This window comes from Fukomys damarensis, unplaced genomic scaffold, assembly GCF_012274545.1.
Source record: "Fukomys damarensis isolate Sample0158 unplaced genomic scaffold, DMR_v1.0_HiC HiC_scaffold_2, whole genome shotgun sequence".
NCBI classification, from domain to species: domain Eukaryota; kingdom Metazoa; phylum Chordata; class Mammalia; order Rodentia; family Bathyergidae; genus Fukomys; species Fukomys damarensis.
In genome coordinates, this window is record NW_022900914.1 from 13,012,263 (window position 1) to 13,026,385 (window position 14,123).

The 14,123-nt window shown below is 36.4% G+C and overlaps 1 protein-coding gene across 1 annotated transcript in view; it reads left to right on the plus strand.

Annotated features, from left to right (window-relative positions):
- Positions 1-14,123, plus strand: part of Birc6 (baculoviral IAP repeat containing 6) — a 189,449-nt gene that overhangs the window by 142,256 nt on the left and 33,070 nt on the right. The window contains exon 66 of the mRNA XM_033762215.1: positions 10,139-10,349. Within this exon, the coding sequence (XP_033618106.1) occupies positions 10,139-10,349 (211 nt within the window). The remainder of the gene's footprint in view (positions 1-10,138; positions 10,350-14,123) is intronic.

Genomic DNA, 14,123 nt, shown 5'->3' on the forward strand with positions numbered 1-14,123 from the left:
TGTACTGGGGATCAAACTTGGGTCCTTGCACTTGCAAGGCAGGTGGCAGAACCACTGAGCTAAATCCCTGGCCCTTGGTTCAGTTTTGATAATATATCTAGGAATATCTCCATTTCTTCTAAGTTCTTCACTTTATTAGCATAGAAGTTTAGGAAGTAGTTGCCAGTCTGGATTTTGGCAGTGTCTGTTACAATTTTACCTTTTTAATTTCTTTATTGTGTTGATTTGTATCTTCTCTTTCTTTTTCTGTGTGTTTGTGTAATTGGATTGGCTAAGAGGTTGTCTATTTAGTTTATCCTTTTAAAGAACTACTCAATGCACTGATTTTTTTTTTTAATTGTTTAAGTCTAGATTTCATTGATTTCAGCTCTGATCTTTATAATTTCCTTACTTGGACTAGCTCTGCATTTAGATTATTCTTATTTTTCTAGGACCTTGAGGTGCATTTTCAGGTTATTTATTTGGGCTTACTCTGTTTTTGTTTATGTTTTGTTTTGTTTTGTTCTTATAGGGTCTCACTCTGTAATCCTTAAACTCACCATGTAGCCTCAAATTCGCCCAACTCTATTTCTTTGTTGGTGTTTTTGTTTAGTTGATCTTTTTGTTACAGTAAGGTATTTATTGAGATCTCCAACTGTAATTTTATTGATATTTATCTGCTCTTCTGTGTTCAGTAGTTTTTTTTTTAATGAAGTTAAATATACCTTTGTTTGATTCATATGTTTATAATTGTTACCTATTCCTGTTGAATGGGTCCCTTAACCTGTTCCCACTGTCTTGAACCACTGGTGGGTATATGCATGACTGTCTCTTTGGGCAACTTATATCACTGGTGGTACAAACATCTAATGACTTTTACCAGTGTTTTTACTAATAAAATTAAATCAAATCAGAACCACCTGGGGCTGGGGATTTAACCCAGTGGCACTTGACAGTAAGAAAGGAATTACAGCCCATGTGAATATGTTATGAACTTTTTTTTGTGCTAGGGATTGAACTCAGGACCTTGCGCTTGCAAGGCAGGAGGCGTTGAGCTAAATCCCCAGCCCATGAACATGTTAATATGTAATGATCTTTGCTTCTTCTGATCTGTTTTGACTAACGTGTTCCCATTGGCCTGAACCACTGGGAGTACATATGTGACTCAACCATCAGGCAACTTGTACTATGGGTGATATAAACATATCTAATCACTTTCATCAGTCTATTTACTTGATCACTCTAATTACTTTATTTTGAAATATTAATGTCTAAATAAAAATATTAATAGTAATTATACCAATTAAAATTATTCAAATAATCGACAAAATTATTTTAAAAACATTTACATCCATGAATAATTTTTCAGCACTTAATTTCCTAAATTTTAACATGGAAACCTTACAAGTACCCCATTGTTGGTGTGTGTCATGCACATTTACAACTGCCGTACCACAAATGAGCTGTATTTCAACTTTTTATACTGGTCTGCTAAGTCAGTGCCCTTCTTTGCATTATTATAATCAGTAACACCCGCCCCCCAGGCAGTACAAGCCACCTGTTGGGACAGTCATGGATATACCACTTGTGGTTTTTTTTGTACCGGATATTGAACTCTGGTCCTTGCACTTGTGAGGCAGGCAGTTACACTTGTGATTTGAGCTGGCGGGAAGGATCAGATTCAAATCAGAGCCCCAGCAGGCAGTGAGAAATACAAAGTAAGACTGTATCTCAAAATAAAAAATAAGAAAAGGCCTGGGGATATAGTGCAGTACAAAGACTGTGGGTTCATTCTCCAGTACTATAAAACCAAAACCATAAAAAAGAAAGGAAAGGAAAGGAGGGAAAAGAGCAGGATAAAAAGAAGTTGCAAAATTGTTACTGGATTTTGAGAACATTCAAGTTCCTTAGGGCAAGGTCAGCTTTTTTTCTTCCCCATTACTGATGTTCATAAATATGTAATTGATACACTGATCCTGTTCTTCAGCAATACTCACTGATTATATTAGTGTTTTATATATTAATTCTAACACTTCTTTTTGTTTTATAGAAATGGCTATGCCATTGTTTAACCAGTTTATTTTTAGATTGTTAATTTTTTTTTGTAAATTTAGTAAATGCTTTTAGAAACAGCTTGTACACATCTGGACCATTGTATAGATTAAATATTGTAAGGCTAAATTCTGAGTGTTGTATCTTTTGTGGATTCACAGTATCTAGCAATAATATATATATTTTTTTGGGGGGGTGGGATGGGTAGGTACAGAACTAGGGATTGAACTTGGGTTGTTGCGAGGCCCTAAGCTAAGTCCCTGGCCTCTCGCAGTAATATTTAATGGCTTAATTACTAGTTTCCTTATATTAACATTTTCATAAATTGACCTTTTTCTGTAGGTTTGAAATGGATGGAGAGCAAAATTTATAAGCCTGTTGTGTGTAATTGAATGAAGACTTAAAAATAGTATTTGTTTTGATATTTCTGCAGCAGTATTAAGTCTTCTTGTATAGGCTAATTGAATCAATTTATGAGACTTTTATAGCATGACTCTAATTGCTTAAAATAGATCCATAATTTTGATGATTAAATAATAGTTCTTTTTATGCTAACGAAAATAAAGATATGTTAGACTCTTGGTAGGATTTGAACTTTGGATTAACATGAAGTCAGTAACATGATTCTGTTCGCCAACTACCTTATATGTAAGAAGCTAATATCTTTTAAAATAAAAAATTTTGAACTTTTCTCCCAATAACTTAATTCAGTAAGCTAAGAAAGTTAGTATTAAAGAAGTATGAAAAATGTATAAGCCAGACATGGTGGCTCATGCCTGTAATCCCAGCACTCAGGAGGTTGAGGCAGGAGGATCACTGTGAGTTTAAGACCAGCCTTGGACACATAGTGAGTTCCAGATCAGTCTCAACTACATAGTGAGACCCTGTTTCAAAACACCAAAATATGTGTGTGTGTGTGTGTGTGTGTGTGTGTGTGTATAAAATGTATTTAAATTATATGTACATAGTCAGAGGAACTGAAATCTTTATATTAAAGAGATACCTGCATGCCTTTATTTATTGCAGCACTAGTTAACAACAGTCAAGATATAGAATCAGACAGTGTCCACTGAAAGATGAATAGATTGAAAAGGCCCTCACATGGCACAGCAAAATATTGTTTGGCCATAAAAAGGATGAAATCGTGTCATTTGGAGCAACATAGATAAAACTGGATAATACCATGTTAAGTAAAATAAGGCAGACACAAAAGGACAGATACCACATGTTCTCTCATTCCTTTGAGGAATTTTAAAAAGTTAATCACATAAGTAAGAAACAAAGGCTGCTAGGGAATAGGTAGGGGAACAGGGAGGGAGACAGTGAAAGGGGGATAATGGATGTCAAACACATTTGGGCACGGGTAAATGGTTACTAATGTTATATGCCCAGTAGGGCAATTACAATCCATAACAGTTATACAGATGGAGGGGAAGAGTTTGAAGGATTCTGGCACATAGAAATGATAATGTTTGAGGAAATAGAAATGCTAACTGTCCATCCATAACTAACATTAAAAAATAATTACAAATACCACCTGTCACTTTCCAAAAAAGTAATGATAATTGACAAGACAAAGCAATTATTTTCATGAGCAGTTTCTTAGGCAGGAAACTCTTCATATAATAGAATATGTGTGTTTTGATTTCTCTCTTAAAATGTTGACTGACTTTCTGCACAACAAGGTAGTTGGGATAATCGTGTAATTCTGAGAGCTATATTTGTAAGACAAAGAAATTCTGCAATTACCTACTAACCACTAGATGGAGATGCTGTTTTAGTAATAGAAATACTTGAAGTGTTAAAAATCTTTATTTTAATACTGGCTTCAGAATGTGGAGACAGATATGATTTCAGTATAGAAAGGGAATTGAGAGATACTTAAGAGACACCTGTGTTTCTGGCCAGAGAAATGGCACCAGAGTGTGTGAGGGGACTCTCACGGAGATTTGGAGGGGAGATAGGTAGAATCTATGTGTAATTTTTTTTTTTTTTTTAATAAAGCTTGAGCCCAGCTTTCACACTACACATACACAGAACAGACCCAAAGATGTATACTAGAGCCTTTGAGGAATTCAGGTATAATAAAATCAGGAAAGGTTGTGACTCCTGGTTCAAGGTGAAGACAGATCAAAACAACACCATAAGCTTTGGGATCTCAGGTTTACAGAAGATGAGACAGAAGAACTACAGCCTGAGCTGTGTTGATCACCTGATTTTTTATTTATTTATTTTTGATCACCTGATTTTTAAAAATGAGTAATTTTGCAGAGATTTTAAAATTTTGTTGTTGTTTACTTTATGATAATTTAAGATGTACCAAAAAACTTCTGATTTTTTTTTTCATTGAGACAGAGCAGTTTGAACTCAGTATGTGGCCCAAGCTGGCCTGCAATTGGTGGTAATCCTCCTACCCGAGCCTCTGGAGTGCTTAGGATTGAGGTATTTGAATAAGGAAAAACTTAAATAATTATGCTTCCCAATTATTCTTCACCCAAATTGGCAGTATTCACTGCTGTGTAGAAAATCATTTATATTTTAGAAAGCTGGAGCCTAAATGGTTGGAGGAACCAAGAAGTTTATTTTTGTCATTTGTAAACAGGAGGATTCATGGTGCTTGGTTTTGTTTGTTCGTCTGTACAGGGAATTGAACTCAGGACCTTGTGCTTTGCAGGCAGGCACTGTGCCACTGAGCTACATCCTTGTCCCCTTGTGGTTTTTCTTTACTTTCAGTAGCAGTTACATTTTTCTCTCCCTCACCCCCTTGTTTTTGTTTTTTGTTTTTTTTCTTTTTTTCTTTTAAACAGGGTCTCATATGTCGCCCAGGCTGGCCTCAAGCTTTCAGTGAGCCCTTGCTTCAGCCTCTTGAATGTTGGGATTATAAGCCTGCACTACCATGTCCAGCAAACTTCTCTCCTTATAATGGGGGTATGGGCGTCCCCATCATTCATATCCTATTTTGGATTTTCTTTTCTTTTCTTTTCTTTTTTTTTTTTTTTTTTTCTTTTTTTTTTTTTTTGAGACAGCCTCACTATGTAGTTGAGACTGACCTGGAACTCACTGTGTAGCCCACTCTGGTCTTGAACTCTCAGCAATCCTCCTGCCTCAGCCTCCTGTGTGCTGGGATTACAGGCGTGAGCCACCACGTCCAGTGATATCCTATTTGGTAGGATAGGAGCTTTGTTAGGAAGTGTATCTGCTTTGTTAATGCTTCATGATATACATGGCCTATATTTTTAGTACTGATAATCATAAGGCTTTGCCTTATCAAAAGGAGTGTACTATATCCCTATTAATTGTTCTGAGGACTGTGCCTTACATAGATAGGAACTTTTCCTCTTCCCATCTACTCCTTATTTTTTCATTGGCTATAAAAGTCACAGGTGAGAGCATGAGATCCAGGTGATATATTGTCTCATTTACATATTTTATATGTTCACTTTGTAGTTTCTTAATGATGTAAAAATGGCCTGAAATTTTGATGTTTCCAAAAAAAAAAAAAATCGGGAGTGTCTCACTGAGATTGCTTAAGAATCACAAAAAATACCATAGTCCAGTCCCAAAGAAACAGGGGCTGGGCCAAAGAGGCAACAACCTCTCGTCCCCAGTAAATTGAAAAGGTAGGATATTGAACATACTCAAAACCCAAAACCCAGCTACACCTGGAAGATGTCTCTGAGAATCCCTAGTACTAGTAATAAAGCTACTCACCATAAACAATTTACAGGTATTGACCCAGGAAATAAACTTGGGGATTAAAAAAAAAAGGAAAATGAGAACACACTTAAACAGATGCAACCTCCAATTTCCATCTCACCAAAGCCAAACCCAGGGGGCAATGAGAAAGTCTGAAAGCCATCCACTTGGACTCTCTGAAATGGTAACAGTGGAAGTAACCAAGCAAATGAATGAAGCTCTAGGGGAAAAAAAATCAGTGTTGAGGGCTGGGGATTTAGCTCAGTGATGCCACTGCCTGCTTTGTAAGCACAAGGACCCGAGTTTGATCCCTGGTAACACCCTCCCCCACCCACCACTGCCAAAAAAATGCAGCGGGCTGGGGATTTAACTCAGCGATGCCACTGCCTGCTTTGCAAGCACAAGGACCTGAGTTCAATTCCCAGTACCAAAAAATATTAGTGCAGAAATAATTTCTCATATAACTACAGAAATGGTGACCATAATGAAAGACATGCTTAGTGACTGTAGAGCACATACAGGTAAAAAAAAAAAAAAAAAAATAGAGAAGCTCAGGAAAATGATCAAAACCATGAATGCAAAACAGGAAAGAAATGGTTCAAACAGATCAAGGATATTAAAAATTCCATTGAAAGTATGCAGAGCAGAATGAGCCAGTGTGAAGACAGAATATCAGGGTGTCTTAGATTTGTGGGATAGGAGAGCTATGTAGACCTTATAATAAGGGGTCTCCTAGGCTAGTCCTGTCCTGGTATTTGGAAATGTGACTCTTGGAATGTTCTCTAAGTGCTAAGCTTACTTTACATTCATGAAATTCCAAATTTTGCTTTACCAGAATTACTGTATGAACAGTGTAATTTATGGTGAATCTTTGCTTTCCTTCTGGGAATTTGGAGCTTGGGTAGCAAAAGCTAGGTGACTAATAGCCAGTAGAATCTTGTATTCTTGAGTTTCACATGAAAGTTTTAGGGCAGAAATACTGCAGATATGTAATTGTATGTTATTGCTGGGAAATCTATGTTCTATGTGAATCCTTCCAGAAGACATAGAGAATACAGGAAGCCTATGTTAGGATTTTTCCAGATTTTACAAATACTTTTTTCCTTGCCTGTCACTGGAATAGATGAACTATAATCGTGAATATAACTTTTTCTGATCCCGGTAATTCATTCTAGTAATCCATTGATACCCACTATGTTTTCATTAAAGATTTGTTTTTGTTACATTCAAAAACTGATGTAACCAGGCATGGTGGTGCACATCTGTAATTGCAGCACTCAGGAGGCTCAGGCAGGAGGATCACCATGAATCCAAGGCCACCCTGCTACATAGTGAGTGCAAGCCCAGCCTGAATTATATAGCAAGACACTGTCTCAAAAATGAAATTAAAACTACAAAACAAAACACCTTTTACAAAGAGAATGTGTTGTATTTTTGCTGAAAGTGCTGTTGTTGTTGAGGGGAACTGCTCAGAATTGAACCCAGGTCCTCAAGCTTGCCAAGTATACATGCTCTGCCATCAAATTATATCTCCAGCCTTGTATGGTTTTGTTTTTTATTTCATTAGTACATATCTGTGGTATATCATGAATACATCCATTGTGGTAGTTGTTACATGTATATGACACATCTTATTTCTTCTTAATCCATGTGTTTTGTTTTTTGGGTTTTTTTTTTGCTTTGCTTTGCTTTGTTTGTTTTTTGGTACTGGGAATCAAACTCAGTTCCTTGTACTTTCAAGGCAGGCGGTGGAACCACTGACCTAAATCCCGGTCCTTGCTTTGCTTTTGAGACAGGGTCACACTGTGTAGCTCAGGCTGGCCTAATCTCATGATGTAGCTACCTCAGGCTGGCCTCAAACTCAGTTGCACCTACACCATGGACTAATACATCCTAATAAGTGTCATTGTATAGCAAAAGGATAATGTGAATTTGTACCAAAGCAATGTAATAGACTTAGAGTGGGGATAGAGGAAAATGGTCAAAAGAGACTATAAACTTATTAGGAATATTGTATTATTTTTGTCAGGCTAATCAGCTGGGGATATTAATAATATATATGTGGTTGAATTTTTATATAATTAAATTTTAGAAATTCATCTTTTCATCTAAATATTCCTTTGTAGTACCCTATTCATAAAAAATTAATAGTGTTGAGTTGAGTTAGCACATGCCTATAATCCTAGTACTGGGGAGGCTGAGGCAGGAGGTTATCTGAGTTTGAGGCCAACCTGGGCTACATAGTGAGTTCAGGGTCGACTTGAACTACAAAGGAGACCCTGCCTCAAGAAACTCAAAAACAACAATAACAATGTATTAGTGTTTAGCTTTACGTGTATGTCATCTACATAATAGTTTTTACAACTTACCCCAGTCAAATATGTATGTGGGAGATCTGTGTTACATTCTGTGTAAAAGCTTCAAGGGAGATAATTATTTGGATATGTTATTGTTTGTCTATGATACTGTTAGGTTGTTTTAGTATTAAAACATTGCATTGAACGTCCTTGCCAGTTTGTTTTACAGTCAGTTATATGTGATATTGCTGAGTCAAGAATATAAACCTCTTTTTTTGTTGTTGTTTCTTTTTGAGACAGAGCTTCATAATGCAGTTAAGCCTGGCCTTGAACTCGCTTTATAGCCCAGGCTGGCCTCAGACTTGGAGTAATCCTCCTGCTTCAGCCTCTAGAGGGCTGGGATTGCAGGAATGAGCCACCACACCTGGCTCCTGCCACTCATTCATTCATTCATTCATTCGTTCATTCTGATCTGGGGATTGAACTCAAGACTTTGTGCTTGTGAGGCAGGCACAGTGCCACAGTGCCACTAAATCCCTGGCCCCTCCAGCCCTTTTTATACATGACAAGGGTCTCTTTAAGTTTCCCATGATGGACTTGACTTTGCAGTCCTCCTGCATCAGCCTCCCAGTGCTGGGACTTAAGCACGTGACAGGCAGTTTTACTTTAATAGATAATGCCAAATTATACCAAATTATTTACACTTCTGCTTGCATGTGTGTCTAGCTTTCCCACATATTCACAAGTGTGAATGTTCTGTTGTGTACCTGTTGATTAGTAACTTTTGGATGTAATTTTTATTTTCCTGAACACCGTGCTGCAATGGTAACCTTAGCCACATGGGTTGGAAAAGAGGCTTTAGGTATACCCAAGTGCCCAGTACATAGAAATTCTGTACATGGTAAAGACGTGGCAGTTGTACTTGGCTACCCCTCTCCTTTGCATAATGATTAGAAGGCATGACCGAGGCCTGCTTCTCCATCCCTTTAAACAATAGTCTGTGTAGCCTCCATGTGATCAGATCATCAGAACTGCCTTGTCACTGTGTAAGTAGCACAGAAAGTCCAGCCTCCTGCATGGTGCCTCATCCTCCTCCTCTCATCCCCTGTGGAGGTGTTGAGGCAGTTCGTATCCCTCATTAGTAGTCTCTCCGAGTCTTCTTCTCTCATCTTTCATTTGCTAAGATTTAGAGTACGTCCAGGCTTCTGAGAAAAATTGTCGTTTATTTGTCCTTTACCCGAAACATAAGTTAAACAAAGGGATTTTATGTCTTTACTGGTGTATTCCCAGCCAATCCAGCAACGTGTTTTCACAAAATTTTTATGGAAAGGCTACTTAGTAACCAGCTTTGGAAAAGAAAGTGTTGGATCTTTTGTCATAGGACAATTCCACAACCCCTTAGAAAGATTTAGAAACAATATATGTGGTTAAAATAAGGTATCCATTTTTAAGAGGTGTTATTTTAAAGGAAAAAATCTCTAATTAAAAGTTAGCATAAGGCCAGGAATTTAGCTCAGGAGTTTGAGGGCCTGCCTCACAAGCATAAGGGCCAAAGTTCGATCCTGGTACCCCCCAAAATAAAAAAAAAAAGTTAGCATAATCAACATTTTGTGTTAATAAGGTTGATTTGAAGCAGACTTAAACTATAGTAGTATCTCTTGTTTATATAACGGAATGACTTCATTATTTCTCTTAAACTTTTAAAATGCCTTTCTGCTTCATACTCATAAGTGTATTTCATGCCATACTGTGGCCAGGCACGATGGTGCATGCATAGTTGAGATCCTGTCTCAAAGGGAGGATAGAAGGAGGGAGGGAAGGAACGAAGGAAAAAAAGAAGGCCATACTATGTGGACTATTCATTTTTATGGATAATATGACTAGATATCTAGTTACATTTCTTGTTTCTCCCTCAACTCTGTACTTTCTTTTTGTTGGTGGTGTTGTTTCCAAAAGTAGCTGTAGTTATTCTTTACCAATTAATAGCTCATAAACATCTACTGCATTAGTCTGTTTACCGTCTAACAATTTATCCTTATATCACTTAGTTGCTATGTGTTACACACTTATTTGTATGTTGTACATGTCCTCATTTTGTGCTTTTCCCCTTATAGTTCTCGACATGGCAAGACACGTGCCACTCTACCGGGCTCTGCTGGAATTGCTCCGGGCTATTGCTTCCTGTGCGTCCATGGTGCCGCTCTTGTTGCCTCTTTCTACAGAAAATGGTGAAGAGGAAGAAGAACAGTCAGAGTGTCAAACTTCTGTTGGTACATTATTGGCGAAAATGAAGACCTGTGTTGATACCTACACTAACCGTTTAAGGTACTATACTACATTTGTTCCTCTTAACCTTTCCTCTAATATATTTTTAAAATATGGGTGGTTTGGATTTTTCTTTTTCAGTGGTAGATATTATACATGTGTGCATGCACATTCTTACACAAGCAATATATAAATAGACAAAGTACCCACATTCTACACTCAGAAACATTTATTCACAGTGACTTCTCAGACATCTCACTGTATAATTAGCTACAGGTAATAGTTTTCTTTAAATGCTAGTACACTGTAGCTGTCATACAAATAAATACTAGTGTCACTCTATATTGGTGTTAAGAGATACCCTTCGATGCCAGTTAGTACATATCACTGACTTTCTGTTCTTCTTTGCTTGATGGATTGAACCCAGGACCTCATACATGCTATGCTAGCATTCTACCATTGAGCTACACTTCCAGCCCTAACATTGGTCTTACTATATTTAATTTCCCATTGTATATAGCTGGTGTGTTTTACCTGGCTGTTTATTCATGAATATTTATTTTTGGTTTATAGTAGCCTCACAAGTACATCTTTTAGTGCTTATAGAATTCTTTACATCTTAGAATCCTAGAAGTCAAATTGTTGGGTTTGTGGATTACTCCTGTTAATGTTGTAATACATGTTATAATTCATGGTATAACTTTTCTTAAAAATCAAAAGATAATGGCATGGTGGCGCATGCCTGTAATCCCAGCACTTGGGAGGCTGAGGCAAGAGGATCACTGAAAGTTTGAAGCCTACCTAGGCTACACAGTGAGTTCAAGGCCACCCTGAACTGCATGGGAAACACTGTCTCAAAAACAGAGGTGGGGGGGGTCAGTCATTGTTGGAATTGCAGAAAAGTTGATTTTTATCTTAGTGGACCCTTTTAATTCTTTAATTTGGTTTAAGCTTATACGTTAGTAGATATTGAGGTGATAGGTTCTTACTCCTTTTTCTTAGCAGAATGTGTTAACGTAGTTGTCAGTTTTCCTTAAAAATAGTCTAATTGTGATTATTGAGGCAGTTGTATTGCCAGTAGAAGTTTATTTCTCTGTCAGTGTCTTTTGATTTCATTTATGTTCTTTCTCATCTATGCACTATATTTGCTTTGCGTGTTCTCAGTTATTTTTTAAGAATATGCAACATAAAAAAAAGAATATACATCATAAATGGAATAGGTCCAAGGTTGATAAAGAATTACTAGCTGTGTAGTTTTGATCAGTGTTTACCTTTGGGAGAAAAATCAGTTTACTAGGTAATTCTGTCTTCATTTCCTTAATGTGCTGTCATTAACACTAAAAGCTACTGGTTGATGGCCACATAGGGAGAATCATAAAGTAGAGAAAAAGTTAAAGAAAGGCCATTTTTGTAGAGCTATAAGAAGTTGTACAGTTAGGCAGGTATAGTGGTGTACTCCTTTAGTCCCAGTTACTCAGGAGTCTCAGACAGAATTGCTTGCGTCCAAGAAGTTGAGGCCAGCCTAAGCAGCATATCTCAGAAGCAAAAAAAAAAAAGTGAAAGAGCTCTAGGTTTATGCTTCACTGTTTTCACTTATGAAAGAAAATACAAACATATTTCTTTAATAGTTTTTTTTTTCTATTGTGTAGAAGAGAATTGTGTTTTATATGCTCTCAGTGTCTGTTTTAATGTACCCCACCCCCCAATCTTACTGACTGGTAACTGGGTAAACCAGAGTAATTACATAAAAGTAGTGCAATACTTGGGCTCATTGGTGACACGGCCTACCTTGCAAGTGCAAAGGTCCTGAGTTCTATCCCCCGTACCAAAAAACAAAGTAGTGCACTTCTTTAATAGAACTGAATTAGATGGATTAGAACTGAATTTTATCTTCTCTAATTGCTTGAGATGCTTTCTAATTTAACATCCTATTCTCTGCACTGGCCATTAGTTTCCCTTACTTCTGTCCAATAAAAATGTAGTTTTCGAGCAGTCAATTTTTTATAAAATATACGAAGCTCTGAAATTGCTTATGTCTTTTTAGGGCAAATATTGCCTTGTATTTCTGTATCTTTTTTCTGTTTTCTAAGATAGTTTATAACTTTTGAAAATTTGTAAAAACCCTCATTGCTTCTTAACTAGGGTATGGTATTAAATGAAAAATTGCACAATAGATTGGAATGTTGTAGTTGTAGCCATGTTCAAAAATGGTATCACAGAGTAGAAGTGTTAGGAATGTGAAAATAAAACCAGCAAAATAAAATTATCTTACTTTTATGTATTTACTTATGCTGTAATTTCTAGGGATCCTACCAAAATGCACATATAGCATGTTGAATTGTAAGATAATTATAGAATATACTTACTATAGCCAGTACCATCTGGACATGTATAGTACCTCTTTGGTCAGTTTGCTTTTCTTAATTGCTTTCCTGTTTACATAATATATGTGGTATAATTTTTGAAAAAGATATCTTAGCTGGTGTGTGGTGGCTCATGTCTATATTCCCAGCACTGTGGGAGGCTGAGGCAGGAGGATTACAAGTTTGACCCTGGCCTGAGTAACCCTAGTGACCTAGACCTTTTTTCGTAATAAAAATTCAAAAAACTGGGGATTTGGCTCAGTGTGTGCACCCTGGATTTAACTCCAGCACTGCAGAGAAAAGAGAAATCTGGACTTGTATGCAAAATGTGTGTATGTATGTGTGTATGTATGTATGTATGTATGTATTTCTTTATTGGTACCGGGGATCGAACTCAAAACCTTGTGCTTAAAAGGCAGGCAGTGGAGCCACTGACCTAAATCCCCAGCCCTGTATTAATTAATTAACTAGTAAAATTTAGTTTCAGATAGATAATATCTGAATTTCATTTAGCGGAAGCTCTTTATTTTTCTATTTGACTTTCTGAAAAAAGTTATTCTTATTTTTCAGTCAGAAAAAATGTCATATCTTAGCCTTTAAAATTATGTATCTCAAAAAAAACCATTTGAAGATAATAATGTTTATGGACCTTATTTCATTTGTTATTTTATCTTTGCAATGACTTTGTGCAGTCACTACTTTAGTGACACTTAATTAGTTTACTAATAGAAATGTTACTGATGTGTTTTATATTGATACATGTGTGTGGTTAGCTGATACTCCTGTGGTCTCTTATACTATGCAGCCTCTATTAAAACCAGTATGGGCATAGGCATATCACATCCCTACAGTTCTTCAGGATTGTACATATTGAGAATTCATTTTTACCTTCATAGAGTAAAATCTTTTCCTGCCTATGAAGACTTAAAATACTGTCTTTTTTTCTTTGTTACACCAAGCATGCATAAAAGACATGGACTTTCCGCTCCTGCTTTAAGTTTATCTTATTTAACTCTTTGAGATTCATTATTCTGAAGATCTCTGTGTGATGATTATGGTTATTTATGATTTTTATTGAAGGTAGTTGTACATGTTACATTTAGAATTTTTGTCTTTCTTTTGCAAATGAGAAAATTAAAATGTTTTCACCAAGTAAAAAGAGGACATTTATTATTTCTGGTGGGAATAACTCATTTGAGATTATCCTATTTTGATATGCATACCTAAACCCTAATTTGATCTGCTAATTGAAAGAATGATGGAGATTCTATTGGTTAGTATGCTCTCAAGTCAAACTTTTTATAGCAAGACATGGAAAAGTATTATTAAGCTGAAGGCAAATCATTTACCTTACACTTACCTAATTTGTACATTAGATATTTTGTAATTATATCAATATAGGTGAGTTGAGCCCTGCTCAGGAGGGTATTATTGGTTCATTCACTAGACAGATTTTTATTGGATATTTGTA